Raw genomic sequence first — 17,786 nt, 5'->3', positions numbered from 1 at the left:
CCTGAGTCCCTGTACTCTTCTTCTCTCTCCCTCTACCTCACTCCCATTGCTCTCCGACAACCCAGCGACTGGGAGGAAATTTGAATTAGGATAGGACAGATCCATAGCACCTGACTTCGTCCTCCTTTCGTTTCTTCAACTTTTGACCTCAAACCAGATTCTCGATACTTTTCCTCTAAAAGGATGCATTAACCGCGATGAAGGCCGACATTTTGAAAATCCTTCATACCATTTGCAAAGTTATCATTGAAGCTGATGAATGAATCTATTAAAATGATGTTGTTAGAAATTGGTGTATGTCAGATATCAAGTTGCTTCCTTAAATTTAAAATGGATTACCTATGTCCAGACTTTTCATAAAAAACCTCACCCCTCTCAAGCCGACCCCTGCCGACCCCAACCTACAACATTCTCCACATAAAACGAACGGCAGTTCATTAAGGTCTGGCTTGTTAAGTAAACCGGTAATGTTGATTTATAAAGTGTCAACCAGTTAGCGCCACGACTGGGCGACACGTCTTCCTTTCCTCGTGGTCTCTATCTCTATTAAAACATACCCACGGAGTAACCTTAGCAAGTGATGATAGATACATACAATACTATATTTCTAAACAACTTTATGCAGTAACATCAGGAACATAGTTTGTATACTATATATCGAACAATGATTTACGTCACATCTATGTAATAACTTGATAGATGAGCTATCTTACAAAGATAGAGAACTACTTAATAAGGTTTTCAAAAAATCTATTTCTTTTTTGTGGACGATTTCCTCCTTAGCTTAAGTTAATCAGAGTCACACAGGCTGAGAAAAAGATGGGAAAATACATAGAGATAAAGAGTGAAAAAGCGCAGGGGATAAATCGAAGTTAACATGTATCATGTGGACCTATAAAGTATCACTATCCATTCACTTCAAAGTATACGTATATTTCATTACCGAATTTCTGAGGAAGGTGGATACCTTCAAGATTAACATTTCAACAATTATTATAGAAGCATTATAACACAATGATGTAGGAATTTCGTCACATTGCAGTAATATGACTTTTTCCCGATTTATCTTTACCAGAGGGTCGAGAATGTGTAAATTGTGGCGCTACCTCGACACCGCTATGGAGACGAGACGGAAACGGTCACTATCTCTGTAATGCCTGCGGTCTCTACCACAAAATGAACGGACAGAACAGACCGCTTATAAAACCTAAAAGAAGATTGGTAAGTAAAAGGAAAGCAATATTATTTGCACGGGCTCTACACGCCGAGCAGCCGCTGAGAAGAAGGCGATAAATTCATTTGATATTTTCTAACCATTTGTTCACATAACACGGTATTTAAAGGAAAATGTTACACTTTAAAAGCATGGTTTTTGTAAATTGTACAGCGAAGATGACATATATACTCATGTGAAGCAAAGAACTTGTGATCAGTCCGCTTGAGTACAGAGTGACAAGGTCAGACCTGAGCCCGGTTGCATAAAACTTACCATTGATGGTAACTTTGCCATCAATGGTTACTACCATGAAAACCTTGATTATTATTGTCTGTTGAGTCCTGTTACCATGGTTGGTGCCATTGATGGCAAGATACTATCAATGGTAAGTTTTGTGCAACGGCCCTGGTCGCACCAAAACAATTAAAAAAGTTCTTATTTTTCTAGTCAACTCAGTTTACACTTTCACTTCTATTTTAAAATGGATGTTTGGAAAATACTAAGAAGAACATGCGATCTCACTTTGGCTTTTAAGTGGACAATTACTTCATAACATAGTTTTTAAAAGATGAAATATCGCTTTTTGAAGCTAATTTAAAAGCTATAACTATGAAATATGATATACCGCGTGACTATACTTTGGAAATATTACTAGACAGGTAATATAGAGCTAGGCGTAAGTGTTTTTCAGGAACTATTATTATTTTGAACGTAACGAGCTATAAAAGATTTATGAAGATAGGACAATGAAAGGAAGTGTGAAAGTATATACCTGGAGGAGAGTTAAAGTTCTGCTTGACTTTCGCTTTGCGAGGCATAATTTATTTATGGATTGTGTATGTAACTGAGCTTGAGACAAAGATCGAAAGTGTTCATAAATTGTCGGATTGGTTTAAAGGAAAAAAGTTGTGTAGTTTTGTTCTGATAGGGTTTGACGTCACTTTGACGTAATCGCGATACATATATGTCTAGACATAGATATCTATGGTACTTTCATAATCAAGAATCAAACATTTATGTTTCATGGGGAGTATCAAAATGTAGTAAGAAGTTAGCACGTATTAAAATGTTGTTCTATGTGGATTAAAATATTTTATATAAATCTTGATATGTGTGTAAAACACATGCATATACAATTATACATGTATTTTATTAGCACAGTCTTAGCATTGTCATTTTCGTAAATTATTCATGGTCGTTCTACTTTTCTTAATGTACTGTTTTCTAGTATAGAAGATATGTTTCATGTTTAAAAAAAAATGTTTTCGGGGTACATTATAAATAATATTTCTGTCTGTATTTCTTTCCTTTATAGTCTGCTAAGCGAACAGGGACATCATGTGCAAACTGTCAGGCTACCGCTACCACACTGTGGAGGAGAAATCCCAATGGAGACCCTGTCTGTAATGCTTGTGGTCTCTACTACAAACTTCACGGGGTACGTAACTATTTTTCAAATTCATTTTTAGGGGTTTCCTTTTTTTCCTAAAAGGGGCAGTCACATGGCTTCTTATATCATATCAGCGACTATATTGGTGTTTTTGTTGCTGTTGCTGGTTTTCTTGTTTATTCATGCATCCTAACTCCTGTATGGTTATCGGTGATATCAAGTTGTTTTTGAGTATGTTTCTCATTCATCCTACCCTTCCTTAAACTCCTCTCATTGTTGAATGGTCTTCACGAATGACACATAATCACACCACACTTCTGCCTCTGCTCACGTATACACCTACAATTTTACATTAATGTTTTAAAGAATAATTTGTTTTTTTAAATGTCCCTGTAATAGTTTGTATTGGGGGGGGGGGGGTAGTATCCAAAAACAAATCACATACATTTTTTTATATTGTTCATTTGCTTCCGTACATTGTCGTTACAAAACTCTGTATAATGGGGTAAACACACACTTTGAAACTTCCGATCAACTTGGAGTATAAATGAACAAGGTTCAACTGTAATTCAGAAGGTCAATCCTAAACTTCCGCATCACCTCATTGATAGTGGCTGAACCAGATATTCACTCTTATGGGAGGTATGTGGGTGGAAATACCTCACTAAATATCAGTTTAATATTATTTAGTTATTAGATATTTTCATTTTTAAGAATTGTAGTTTTTTTAAATGGAAAAGGATGTAAGACAAAATTTACAACGTAAGGAGAAACAACGCCTTTACTTAAACAACAAAATATGGCTATTACCAACAATTCTCTCTTTTTTTTTTACTCAAGGCTTTTCATTGAAATGCTTTAAAATGCTTTTTTGAAAAAAAGACATTTAAGAGTTCTTATAGGCATAAATAAAGTTTTTTTTATGTTGATGCTTCTACTAAAAATAGCGTTCTCTCAGTAAGTTTCACGCTTTTCCTATTTATCAATTTTGAAGACTCATCTTGGAAAGTGCACACGTTCTGTTTGAGAGAAGAAAAGGTGAAGGCTTATCTGAGGATAATTATGATAAATGAGATGACGATGTAAAATACAGGTGAAAAGGATTACTTGAGGGATTTCTCGTATGTACTCCGTCTGTCGTATAAGGACAAGTTAACTCAAGACCCACCTCTCCACACGTTACTCATATCTATTCTAAATTCTCCGCCCAGTTTATAATCTTGAGGCGAGTTTAGGGTCAAGAAGTACTAACTTCTGGTCGGAATTACTCCGACACGTCCCTTCCTAAGTTAGACTAAAAGTGCTGATGTCACTTGGACTTGAAGGTGATAGAAATGAGTCCTCTAATAAACACCGATCCTGCTCATTATTCCTCTGGGATGAAGACACTAGCAAATATGGAAGCAATCATCGCCCATGCTGTATCTAGCCTGTATTCTCTGCTTCATTTTTTTCTGTGATGGAGTTGCAGAGATGGCTTTTGACATTAATCCTCTATTGACTGTTCCCATGGGACGCCATTTGTGCATAAGACGTACCTATGCTGTTCTTATCGCCATCAGCAGACGCGGATATTCTTTTTTGCTTTTTACTATTGTGACCCCGCGATCGGGTGAACTTTTCAGGACGGAGGGAGGACAGTGGAAATTCAGCTGGTCATCCAAATGAGGGCAGAAATGTGTAAAGATCTGTCAAGATAATACAGATGGACATTTATACATCATAATTATCGATGAATGCGTTTGTAAAGTCAAGTCATAATTTGTGAAGGTGGTAAATTTGCTTAGAGGGATATCTAAAGAAGTCGAAAATTTCCATATTCCATAGTTATTTAATTTTTGTTTTAAAAAGATTAAGCAAGATACAAAAGGAGAGTATTTATGCTAATGGGAAAATTAATTTACTTAGATCTGAATTATCGAGAAAGAAATAGTATCCGCTGTTGAGCATGTTCAAAGCTTCCATGTAGGTTCCTCCATTGTGTCCATTGTCATGTTATCATCGAGGAAAAAGACCTTGAACTCAAACAAATAAAAAAGAGCAATCTATTCATTTTTTGGCAATGAACGCAATTAGTCGAGCTAAATAGTTTGCATAATTCTCTATCAAGCAACATGTTTTGCTGCGTATGGGTCATGCCCTCAAACACTACAAATACCAAGGGTTCACATTGTGAGCACAGTCTTATCTACAGAAATCAAGATCTTCATGACTTGTAATATTTTTCCGACTTGGAATTGAGCGGAAATCATCGATCCTCCTTAGAGATCGTCAATTTTCCACGCTTTCCAGTTTTCCCACCAAATGTTTTCCATTCGTCACTGAGCTGCTCCACCGATTGTAAGTGTCTTCTGCATATCCTACTCGAATTTCAGCGAATTTCCGCTCTCGTGGATCTGCCGAGCCATCTTCATTTCTTCTCCCTTCTATCCCCAGCTCCGTCTTTCTCTCCCCCTTCCCTAACAATGGTGTTATGCACTAGCCCTCTAAGCACTTCTCACGCGCGCGCACACACACACACAACACACACCCCAAACTAATGAAAAACGCACACCCACACTTAGTCTCTCACAGTAATTTCGGATGAGTTCCAGACGGTTTTGTTTCTATCATACTTCCGTATTCAATAATTATTTGAATTATGAAATGCTGAAGAAGTCTAGTCGCTTCCAACATTTAATCATCAATTTTCATCAAGGTATTCAGAGAAGAAAAAAAAAACACCATGATATATTCCTAATTTCCTATAACTCGTGATTTCTGTTCATCTTGTATTTCTTTCTATGTCCCTCCTATCTCTACATTCTCCTCCTTCTTCTTTCCTTGTCATGTTTTCAATCGCACGTCCCGCATCCTCGTCCAACTCCAAGTTTCCCCGTTTCATTCATAATTCCTTTCTCTCCAGCCCCCAGGAATTGCCCTGACATTATCAGATCTCATCGCGAGGATGACTCTCTTGCGGAGTCCTCTCTAATAAATTTCATTCAGGTTTGTTTTGTCAAGAGATCACATATGTTTCCTGTGTCATCCTTTAGGCAGCCACAATCTAGTCAAAAAAACTTTCTAGTAAAACAGAGAAAAGATAAGAAGGAGCGATGTTCCCTGCTCAAAAGCTATCGGCCACTAGATCTTGTCTTCTTGTGTAAAGGGATCCGATCACCAGTGCCTTTGATGCTTTCAAGGCAACGGGTTTCATATAAAGAATACCAGGGGCCAATCTTCAAGCTGTCTGTAGAACATATCAAATGACAAGTTGTTTGTGTCAACATGTAATCCTCGGATTCTTGGAGTTAACGTCGCCAACAAAGTTTCCCGATAGAATTAATTTGAAAAAAAGTGGATTAGTTTTCGAGATCTGAAAACTGCGCTGAGACGCGAGGACCGATCAGGTGGATGAAGAACGATCGAGGAATTTCTATGAGGTCTTTGGCAGCAGACTTGTTGCTCACACTTCATCAAGGTCACCTCCCCTTCATGTTATGGAGTATGGAATGATGCCTGGACTCCGAGTGTGGATTTGATAGTCTTACCAAGTCAAAGTCACCCACAGATGTGTCACACAGACACAGAAAAACATTATTTACACTTTTAATTCATTTCGAGTCATCCGAGTAAATCGTCGTAACTGCCACCATTTTCGCCTAAATGTCACAGAAGTTTATAAATAGATTCCCCTGATAAATCACAATGACTGTACCTAGAAAATCCACTCATTTTTCATGTAAAATCTTTCTCATATTGTGTCACAGAAATGATCTTAATTAAAATGTCAAAATTTCATTCGCGCCACTTTTTCATATACATGTAGAAAGACAGCCAAAAGTCTTGAAATCATACTTTTTCTAATAGTAATAGAGTTCTGTAGCTTGTTACAGAGCACATTCTATTTTCTTTAACAATTTTGGAGGGATGAATCAGCTTTCTTATAAATAATAGAAGGGAAACCGTGATGTTGGATTCACCCTGATTATTATTGGCTACAAGGAAATGAAATACGAAGTTTACGTTGAAATAAGTTTTTGGAAACTTGGAATACTGGTTAACCACTTAGCGTTGTATGCGTTTGATTTCAAACCATTTCGACGGGAGTATCCGCGCGTTGTGTGTGGTGCGTGTCTAATAGCCCCCCCCCCCCCTCCCCCCGCCATGCTCCTCTATCCCCTTCAATATACTGGTATGGTTGGTTCCCTTATTAGGACTCATAATTCCTACATAGGCGATACAAATTGTGCAATGGTCACATGAACATTACAAAGAAAATCTTTTAAGAGGGTAAAATGATGAAATGTTGGAACTTGTCAGTTCCATTGTAAGAAATAAACAATTTTTCAAAGATTTATCTTAATTTTAGAATTAATTGGAATAGAGACATTTCAAATTCGACCAAAAACAAATGGAGGAGGTGACTGTAGTATATGAAGGCAAGACATGTTTTAACGAGAAAAAATCCAAACATTTAGGGCTAGCCTATGTGTAATAACTTGCCCCAAAAGGGCATTCGTTAAAAATAACAGAACTCTGACTTTTCTCCAGATTTTATTCTGATAACGGTTTTTGTGCCAAATGTGAAGAAATATTGTAATTTTGATTTGAGTGTAAACGGGGGCAAGTTCATATTGATGATGGAGTAAGGGAGCCAAAGAGGTCACGGTCAAACTGACTTATTTCTCTTACCATCTGTGAGGATGCATGTCATTTAGGTCTACAGGGGCTGACAAGGGTCACTGATCTCATAAGAGCATATCGGCTATGGAAGAAAAAGTAGATGAAGTGAAACTTGCTCGTTATTTAGGCCTAAATTGTAGAAACAGATAATGGTTTGACTGGCCATGTTGCATTGTTGTATTTCTGCGTAACGTCACTTAGCACTTTGGGGTCTAATACGATTTATAAAGCGTTAAAAATCCTGTTTGGCCTGAATATGTTGACATGATATGACAATTTGAATAGTCTATAGGCTCTATTCATTCCCCTTTTATACAAACATTAAGATCACACGAGTTAACATTTTATTTAGTGTGAAAGCATTATTAGGATTACAGTGTTCGTTTCCAGTAACAGCCTTCTGTTTAAATGTATAGGGCCCCTACTAAATATAGGATTGTGGTTGCATTTGGTAATTACGTTTTGCAGAAACTTGTTTCTCTTTTGCCCCAAACGTGTTCCTCTCCCACTCTCATTTCCCTCAATAATTATTGGGCAATCGTCCTTCATGTTGGCTCTCGTTCGGTCTTTGTCTAGGTTCCTTGGCCTAGGCCCTGGCATCCAATGCAAGGTACAGGACGAACTTGGGACCTGCTCATGGGGCTAGCTCAACGCGCAGTGGATACAGCAGTCCCTCAGCGTCTCTGATGGGCTTGTACCCGCATGGCGCCATCACTAATCAACTCAATTAACCGACTAGCTCCCAACCACGATGACAGAAATAAAACCGGGACCCCTCGTGCTTGCTAAGAAATCCCGTTTTGTTTATTTGTCTGCGAGTTGTAGAAAAGGCATTCTGATGAATCTATTAGCACTTGGATTAGCCGACGCGTGCCTGGCGCATTGCATATCCCATGGTTGAACATTATACGACATTACGTTCATGATTATTACAAGCGTACATTATAAGTTGTTGGAGTATACGTCAATGTTCTTGAGATAAGGAGTCTAGATCTTCAGGAGATCATGGACCATATTACTAGGGCTATCATATCAAAGCCACAGCCAATCTTGGACTACATATCTGCGTTTGAAGCACAGTGATTATTGTAGTGACACATTGTAATCCCAAATATTTCATTCTGATGTAAGATTGGCATTATTGACGGTATTGAAAGCGCACTACACTGGATATAACAGAAAGAAGGGAAATAGAAAAGAAAGAAATGAAAAGCAGCTATGCCATTATTTTTTCAGAATTATTTCTCTGCATGCATTTCAATTAATACATACTTATTTAAAGAAACATTGCTCCAGCTAGAACATGGCTTTGCTCCCCTATTTCACATTCTCTAGAACTGAGACATCTCGTTGTTTTCTCACTTTACCGATAATCATGTTATATTATTCCTGTCTCAAATACAGTCCATTTTTACACAACTTTAGAGGGTGTATCCATGGCGAGGTGAGAGGCTTTCTTGATCTTATGTGGAATCTAATGGATTATTAGGGTTTGTATTATATTGGCCCTTCATACTAATATTCACTACAAGCCTACTGCCTACTATCATAAAGGTCCTATGAAATTCTGGGCTACCCTGGGATAAATTATACCGGAAATTGTGCGCAGGAACTTCGAGGTTAACTTTCATCAGTAACTATGGTAGTCATTTGAACATCAAAAATTGTGGGGAAAAATGGCTTGTCCGTGGCGCCCTAGAAAAGTATTCAAGCCTTGTACATCTCTGTCGTGTCACTCAATGTATTCCTTTGTATCATGTTCAATACGTGGATACTTCATCTTACCGTTAACTGGACTACCCTGTAATTAGTTGATTGAAAATAATAAGGTAGTTCTATGTACGATGTAACTTTTTCGAACTTTTGAAGAGAGAAGGATTTCCCGATAGCCAATTAAACTCCTGAAAGGAAGTATTTGACCAAAGATTAAAATCTCTATAAGAGGATACTTATCTTTCAAGCTATTACACTCCAATATATGCATTTCCCTTGTGATTTATTTGCGCTCCCATGATTCTGAGTGAATTCTTACCTCAGTCAGTGTGTAACCAACGGATGTGCATGTGGTATTAATATACTCTCAGACGAGCGAAGTTCATGTACGCTTTTGTAAGTTTCTTGTTCTTTCTTGGAACTGTCGTAATTTGTCCTAGTCTCTCACAAAGGCGATGTTGGTATGTACGGATAACCGTTCATAAATCGGTCCATTCTGTATTTCCAGATTTCCTTGATTGAACTCATGGATGTGATTGTCTTTAAAAGTAGAACATTTTGGCGATGCGATAGATATAATTTGATAGATTATGGCTAATGATTATTAGAAAATAAGTCACAAAGCGGCCAGGACTAAGGCCACTGTTTGGTTTCACCTGTTGCTCGACCGTCACCCTCGTCCAATCCCTTGTCGATGCTGCGATGACGTCAGCACCCACGCGTAGTGCTGCCCCCAGTGGCGCAGGGCGACCGAGGGGTTTTCCGATCGATGGCTTATCTCTCTACATCAAGCATCCTCAACCCAACTTATCAACTTCCGTTCTGAACAACCGAGTTCCTGAAGTGGGATAAGGCAAACCGAACGAGCACGGGTCTCTCGGGGATTCCACTTTTTGTTGTTTTCTTCTATTTTTCCCTCTCTTTCTTTTCTTTTCAACATGTTGTTACAAACTAGAAAGATTATTAAGCGTAATCGTCACAGGCTCTGTTTTAAGTCTGGCCCTCATTCTTCACCCTGTGTGACGATACTGATCACAGAACGCTCTTATCATGGTCCAGGACGAGGTCTAAAAGAAAGAGCCCCGTCGTGTCATGTTTACATGACTGGACTAAATTTAGAACTTTAGAAATAGTACCTGGTGCGTGTAACCTCGACATGTTTCTTTTCTGGGGGTGTCTCTACCCTGGGCGATGCCCTTCTTGTCGTGTTTCTATTCATGTGTTATCAGTAAACTTTATGAAAAAAAGCTGATGAATCTTTGATAACAGAGTGTAAGGGTTCACGTCAGAACTCTTCGAGGGGTGACGTAGAGACACGCCGTGGTCGTATTGGTAGAGGGTGAGGGGGGAGGAGTGATGAGGGGTATGATGGTGACGTTATAGATCTCTAGTGCCGACGGAAGATGGGAAGAGGAGGAGGGATAGAAATATTGAACCACCTTGCTTCCAGGTGACTGTGAACTTGGAGCAAGGTGGTCTCCATCGACAGACAATCCTATGTAACTAGATATTAGAAAATGGTAGATATTTCCAGCTATATTTGATAAGTGATACCAATCTTCCCTCGATCCTATGGAAAATAGAAAATAATGAACCAAGACTTTGTTTCATATAATCCATGGGCCTATGATAATAATGATTAAGCAGCTCAAAAAACTCGAAGGCTACTTGAAGTTGATCAGTAATCATTATCGTGATCATTAGTGCCGATTATTCGTGAATTTTGCCATGTCTCCTCCTTGTGTCTGTGCCCTTTTGCCGTTATATCACCCCTCTCCATCTCATCCCTCTTCATGCAATAATTTCATTCTTTATGCAGTAACAATAGCTGCGGTGAAATTAATATTGCCAAGTATAGAGAGTTTTGTAACCACACTTCCTCTACCATGCTCATATACATTTGGGTAATTCCACCTCCTATTCAACCTGTATGTGTAGACTTTGTGTAACATTTTCATAAACACACGGAAATAGCGCATTAGGGGACAGCTTTGCATGGGTGAAATAGGACACCAATTCTATGCCCTGATCGTCGAAAGTATGAAGAATAGAGAGAGAGAGAGAGAGAGAGAGAGAGAGAGAGGGAGAGAGAAAGAGAAAGGTATAACCATATTAGGCGGAAATGGTAGAGCAGTGTTTTAACTGCGGTTTTAGCTGATGTCGCAGGGGTCATGCAACACGCGTGACCTCTACACGTGGCTCTAGTCTTCATATTTCATGCCCTTCCATGTTTGGAGGGGTAGGAGAGGGTAGCATATATTTAGGGAATACACCGGTTCAGAACAAACTGCAAGTGCAACTGACTAAAGTCTTTTCAGAGCCTTGCCCGACTATTCAGCACCTACCGGAGGCCGAGGCAAAGTGCATTTTTACGAGTAAAATACAATAAGTTTTGGAGACGTTTTGTATCCCTGTTGTATTTGCCTTTGGACAGAAGACCCGTTTGACAGAATCCTAAACAGTCTGTTGAAGAAAATCGATTTAAGATCCTTACAGAAAATTACACCAAGAATTATAAAACCCGAAAAACGCTGCCCTACCCCCTTTATTTTGTTAGGGGGGGGGGGGGATTCGTCATTCTATTGAATTGGAAGGTATCACAAACAATACAGACCCCCACAAAATCCTTGTCTACTTAAAGTTTGTTTATAACTCAGATTTGATCTGCTTAGTTTTCAGACTGTTTCTATTTCTTTTTCGGTTCCACCGCTTTCCTTACCTCTTACATTTGCACGCCTATATCACCAGACACCAGTAACATATTCTTGAACACAGAGATGAAAAGAAAGAATATCTAACCTCTTCCTCGCCCCTCCTAAGTCTGATATAACATGCCTTCAGTCCTATTGTTATCGTAATGTTTTAGCTCTTACGCCCTAGATTTACGAGCAAATGTGGCGCGTGCCTCTAGTCCACTCCACAAGTCTCTCGTTCTGCTGGCATTAATTTCTAAATAAATAATGATAAAACATTTCATCTAGGAGGACACTGACAACGTTCTTAAATAGAGTCTTTATTAAAGTCTTTCTGTATAAACAAACTATTTGGTGTAATCTTTTAGATGAAAGATCTGTAGCATTCACCTTTTTTTATGATGTGACGCCATAGCGCTATGTTCTTTAATTATTATGACGGTCTTGGATTTTATTGAAGATCTTATTGAAGATTTTTATTATCTTAAAAGGGCTAATATTTGAAAAGGAATCTATGCAAGAAAAAGTCACCGCCAAAGTTCACTGTAACATCTTTTTTTTCCTTCCACACTTGGCATCATCCTCACATTTTGATGGATGTCATCATGGCATCGCTTTTGTTCCCTGGTCGCGTGAGCCGTGACCTGTTATCGCGTTCTGCCCCCAACACCGGCTGCTTCAGCCACCCGAGCAAATGTTTGATTTATGATATGATATGCGGCTTATTGATATACCAGGAGGCAACAACACTGTCCCCCACACCCCACCCCAACCCTCTCTCCCTCCCTCCCTCTCTCTCATTTTCTCTCGTCTCTTTGAATTTGAACGACCACCTTGCGATCTGAAGAGTGCCAAGTGGTTGCCCATATTTGGTCTGAAACTTTCCACCCGAGCGCTTTCTTCTCGGAGGAAAGTGATTCCCAACACTGGTGATGATTTGATTAAAGTTTGTCAGGGAGAACTCTGGTGTTCTAGTACGTGATGTTGTGTTTCTTTGTAAACAAAGGCCCAGGAATGTTCGTTATTTTACGCATTGTCCGTCAGCGTATGAGAGTTGTTTACCAAAACTGTTCAATGAGTTCTTGGCACAACGTTAACCCATTAACCATGACGGTATTCTCTATCAGAATGATGAAGAAGTAATGTTTGCTTTAATAAAATTCTTTCCAAAACACGATCGCAAAGACTCGCCTAGTGAATTGTGCAAAAACTACATTTGACATATTACGTAATACGAAAATGATTTCTATATGAATTACGATAGGGTATTGATAATGCCCATGAGTTGATTTCTGGATAATCTTCGGGTTCTTGTTTAAAGGTATTGCTGTGAATGTTTCCTTGAAAATTGGAATATGGAAATAAATTTGCCTTCATGATGATGTAAATTTTGTATTTTTTTTTCTTCTTTTGACTCCAGGTTAATCGCCCTCTCACAATGAAGAAAGAAGGCATTCAAACACGGAACAGGAAGTTATCTTCCAAGTCGAAGAAGAACAAAGGCAAGTTGGGAGTGGACGGACTTCGTGCTCTATCTCCAGAGGACATGCACCGGTTTGCTACCTTCAGCGACCAGGCATTCGGAGCCGCACACTATCCTCATCACCACTCCTCGGCCATGGACTATGGTATGACGACGGCGTCGGCCTACGCCTCGCACGGGCCGTCAGTAACCTACCCGACGTCGGGCATCTGTAACTCGCTCTACCCGGGTACGACGTCGCACCACCACGTACCCGTACCGTGCAGTTTGTCGCTATCGTCACCGGCGACCAACATGGTGGGCGCTCTGGCGTAGAGAACCCGAAACCATTTCGGACTAACTTATAGAACTACTGCGAGCTGGACTCTGGGACAGATAAATGCTTTCATTGTGATTGAAGCCATACCAATGTCATGAATTTGGATCTGAAGATGAGAAAGATGGAACACTATCATAGATGGAAGGTGAAATGGTCGCTGATGAATTCAATCTGTAGAGGCAGCTGCCAAAGACAATCTTATATTATTGCATGTAGATATCTGTACAAACGTGTATAAAGCCTATTTGTAGAATTAGAGTGTAAGTGATTTTTAAAGCAAGTATTCATCGTTTGAATCATGTTCTCTTCATTATTCAGCTCCCACTCTTACTTGCCAAATTAATACCTTGCTATACACTAGACGAGAGCGACTCTTTTGTTAGGTGTCATGATAGAAGTTACCAAGAAAGATGACTTTTATTTGATTTAGCCAGCCTTCCCTGCCCTCTTTGTTTCTTGATCATTGATGTACGATTCATTTAAACCTGAAGTCGTCATCATGTATAAGCCAGCCTTCCCTGCCCTCTTTGCTTCTTGATGAACGATTCATTTAAAGTGAAGTCGTCATCCTGTATAAGCCAGCCCTCACTGCCTTTGGTTTAAACAGAAACACTACTTTCATTTTCTTCTTTGCGGTTGGAAATGCAGGAGTTCATCGTATGGGTGACCGAAATGTTGTCGCTAGATGGCGTTAGTCGTTTCTGCGTTTTTCTCACCATAAATTAGACGACATAAATATTGTAGTAAAGTTGACATACATTAGTTTCATTTTCATAGTTTACAAAATAAAAAACAAATATTACCAACAAAATCTAAGGTGTCGCGAATTTAGTAATTTGGCATCATTCATGCAACGTTCGTTAAAATGACGCAAAGATTATTTAAGACCGACCATATCAAACCGAATAGCGAATGTGGTTATTAGTCCTATTTATAAGTGACTATATTTACCATGGTTGGAATGGTTTGGAATATGCTTTGCAGAAACGAATTAACGTGATAAGTATGACTATACAAGATCTTGCTCTTTTAAGAAAAACAGCCAATTTTGCTCTGCACCATCTGTACATGACTTGTATACTTGCTTTTGTTCGCTGGCTTTATGTTTTGTTTTGGTATAACTAGGCAAAATCATTTTTAACGTTTAAGGTCAGTAGGTCACAATTCCGCCTGTAATGTATACCTGTTCCATCACATAGATCATGGAACAACATTTAAAATACAACGGGTGTTTTTTTTTCTCATCCCTTTTTTCGTATTTTGAGCGAAAAGACGCATTGGTTTTTTGAAGTTCGATTATGTTATTTACATTTTTATATACCCGGATTTTGTTCTCCCCCGAGAGAGATTTTGTCACTTTATTGCTTATGGATATTTTTTATGCATCAGTATTATTTATATTTGAATGTTTCCAGATTTTATTTGTATCATCCGTGTCATCATTCACGTTGTGAATGAAAATACAAATTAATGTAGTTGGAACATTTCGTCATACCATAGTCACATAGCTAACCGGAATATTGTCGTAAATCGACTTTCTAAAGATCGGCAGAATATCTGTTGTTCAATTTGATGATTTTTATTTTTGTTAATACGATCATTACCTCAAAATCACATCGGGTATAAAGTACAAAAATAAGTGAAAACTTAGGACAGTAGTAGAAATGAAAGGAAAATAAAATGAACATGAAAGAAGACTGGGTGAAATGAAATCATGCTACAGCTACAACGACGACAACAATTTCAACAACAACAACAACAACAACAACAACAACTTCAACAACAACAAATGCTATAGAACAACTCAAACAATTGCAATAAGAAAACACCTTACTGAAAACGAAATGATCTTAAGGGGGATTTAACACAAACACATATTTTTTGTTTCTCTCTGTTTAAACAAATTGTATTTTTGATAGAACTAAGGTGATTTCTCTATCGCTCTTTATATTGGACTGTAACTTAATTTTTTGTATCTATTTATTTCAGCTCTTTGCAACTCATGTAAATAACACCATGTCCTTGTCTGTTCATTATTCAAGTTTCAAAGGGTATTGTCTCACACCGATTAATTTGATACATGATAATGTTTTTTTCATGAATGGATATTTTGTTTTGGAGTATTGTTCTTGATCACTCTCGGTGTGCACAAACTTATCCTGTGATGATTTAGACATGTATGCAGTATGACTTCAATGTCTATACTTACCTCTGTTTTTCATGCCCATTTGTGTAAAGAAGGATAGAAATTTCACACCGTAATTATATGATAGTAAATCAGTCCATTTAGGCTATCAATTTGTTTAATTATGAACATAAAGTCCTGAGCACTGTGTTATATATGAAATAGTTTCCGGACCGACCAAAGAGTTCTTTTCAACATTTTAACCCCAACCCAAATTTATGCATTTTGTTCCTAAATAATACGGCGAAATTGGTACTTGATTTTCTTAAACGCCCTTCCAAATTTGTGATAACGAACCATACATAAGGATCAATTTAACTTTCTTTCTCCAACAAACAAAAGCCAGAGTTTAATTCAATTTGTATTCCTAGAGAGTGATCTTCGATACAATGCATTTTGATATGTCACGAAACAAATGGATTTGTACAAATGTATTACTGATTTGTGTGCCATGTAGGAGTATTGTTTCTTGAACATTTCTATACAGTGTTCCTGTATAAATAAATGCGCATATATTTAAATGAGCGATTAAATTTATTCCAAGTATATCCGACTTTTGTCCGTTTCCATTCTTTCATTTGAGTAAAGATTTGTAGAAATAGTATTGTTTGTGGTACAGGCCTATGCGTGTCTGTTACCAACGAAAACGATCCGCCTTAATAATGTATATGAGACGTGAGAGGATTCTGATAATGTTAAGGATGATAATAATGATGGTGATGATGACAATGATGATGATGATAATGTTCATAATGATGGTCATAAACACGACAATAATTAGAAAGATGACACAGGTCATGGTGATTATGTTGATGTTTATTATCATGACAATAATTACAATAACGATAAAGATACTGAAGATGATAAAAACAACGAGAAGGGAATAATCTAGGGTTAGGTAACTTTCCTAGCACTTGCGTTGGTAGTAATGCCTATCAAACATTCACATTCAATACTGATTCCGATACAAAGATGATGGCAGGTTTCTACTTATTTATTCTAAACTGCCTAGATTGACTTTCTAAACCAACAGCATCCCCAACCGAACATTCTTAAATGTGAAAATATACATGAACGTACCATTTGCAGCAACCATGGGACAGGTCTCAAAATATATGGAAGTAAAATGCATCGAAACAAACAAAACGAGAAGATAGGTAGATGAATGAATAAACTACTTAATAGATGTCGGCATATAAATAAATAAATGAATGAAAAGATAATAAATAAATAAATATAATTAATTTATTAAACAAAATAAGCAAATCAATTGTCACATACATAGTGCATAAATACATCTTATTCAATCAACCAACCAATAAGTAAATGAATACAAAAATAGATAAATGAATAGTGATAAGTAAGTTTTAATTTTTGTTCACAAGCTGGCGCTATGATCATCGATAACCTCTACTAACAAAATGGAGAAAAAAGTTTGCTATTTCGGTGTCTCCCCCAATCATTTGACCGGGCAATTGATGGACGATCGTTGCCATGACAACGCCTATGCCTGCGGCTGTCTGTCTTGATATTTTCGACTATCATGCCTCCTTTCGAATTCCGAGGGTAGTCACTCCCTAGGCTTGATGATGACAAGGAGTGATGTTTGGGAAACCAAAACAAATATGATCTGTCACAACTCTTCTCGCGTATCCTTCACGTTTCGGCCATCTCGACTTGAATGACTCCCCCGGCTCTCACCCGGTTTCTCTCTCCAAAGTTCACGTTCTCACCGGCGCGAAGTTCCTCAGAAACCCTTCTTTCTGCCATTTGCATCCCCTTTGTGCATCTGGATTTTAGATTAAATGCGGACAGGGCACTTAGTATTAATATTTGCAATATTTACGAGCAATAATTGTGCAAAAGTTGATACGGGCATACTAATCAATTAATTAGAGTGCTAATTTGGGAGGTCATTCCATGAAGGACCGGTATGAGACATAATCCATTTGAGATAAATCATCCCCTTCACCAATTATTAAAGTCGCAACAAAATATGACGATATGGTATTGGAAGGCTGCATGACCCTTTGAACATGTTAAAGATTACTTGAAGAAGAAGGAGTCCATATGACATAAATAAAGATATTCAAAACTTTCAGATGAATGAAAGAATGTGCAT

At 38.1% G+C, this 17,786-nt stretch overlaps 1 protein-coding gene across 2 annotated transcripts in view; it reads left to right on the top strand.

The window, feature by feature from the left end:
• GATAc (GATA transcription factor) overlaps positions 1-16,212 on the top strand; it is a 55,900-nt gene extending 39,688 nt beyond the window's left edge. Inside the window, exons 4-6 of one of the 2 annotated variants that reach the window (XM_011684973.2) lie at positions 1,076-1,221; positions 2,532-2,654; positions 13,098-16,212. In XM_011684973.2, the coding sequence (XP_011683275.1) occupies positions 1,076-1,221; positions 2,532-2,654; positions 13,098-13,475 (647 nt within the window). In that variant the 3' untranslated portion in view covers positions 13,476-16,212. 2 annotated transcript variants of the gene reach the window in all.
• Positions 16,213-17,786: the final 1,574 nt, after the last annotated feature.

The sequence above is a fragment of the Strongylocentrotus purpuratus genome, unplaced genomic scaffold (assembly GCF_000002235.5).
Source record: "Strongylocentrotus purpuratus isolate Spur 01 unplaced genomic scaffold, Spur_5.0 spur5_scaffold_6, whole genome shotgun sequence".
Classification (NCBI taxonomy): Eukaryota; Metazoa; Echinodermata; class Echinoidea; order Camarodonta; family Strongylocentrotidae; genus Strongylocentrotus; species Strongylocentrotus purpuratus.
This window is presented reverse-complemented; position numbering and strand designations above follow the sequence as displayed.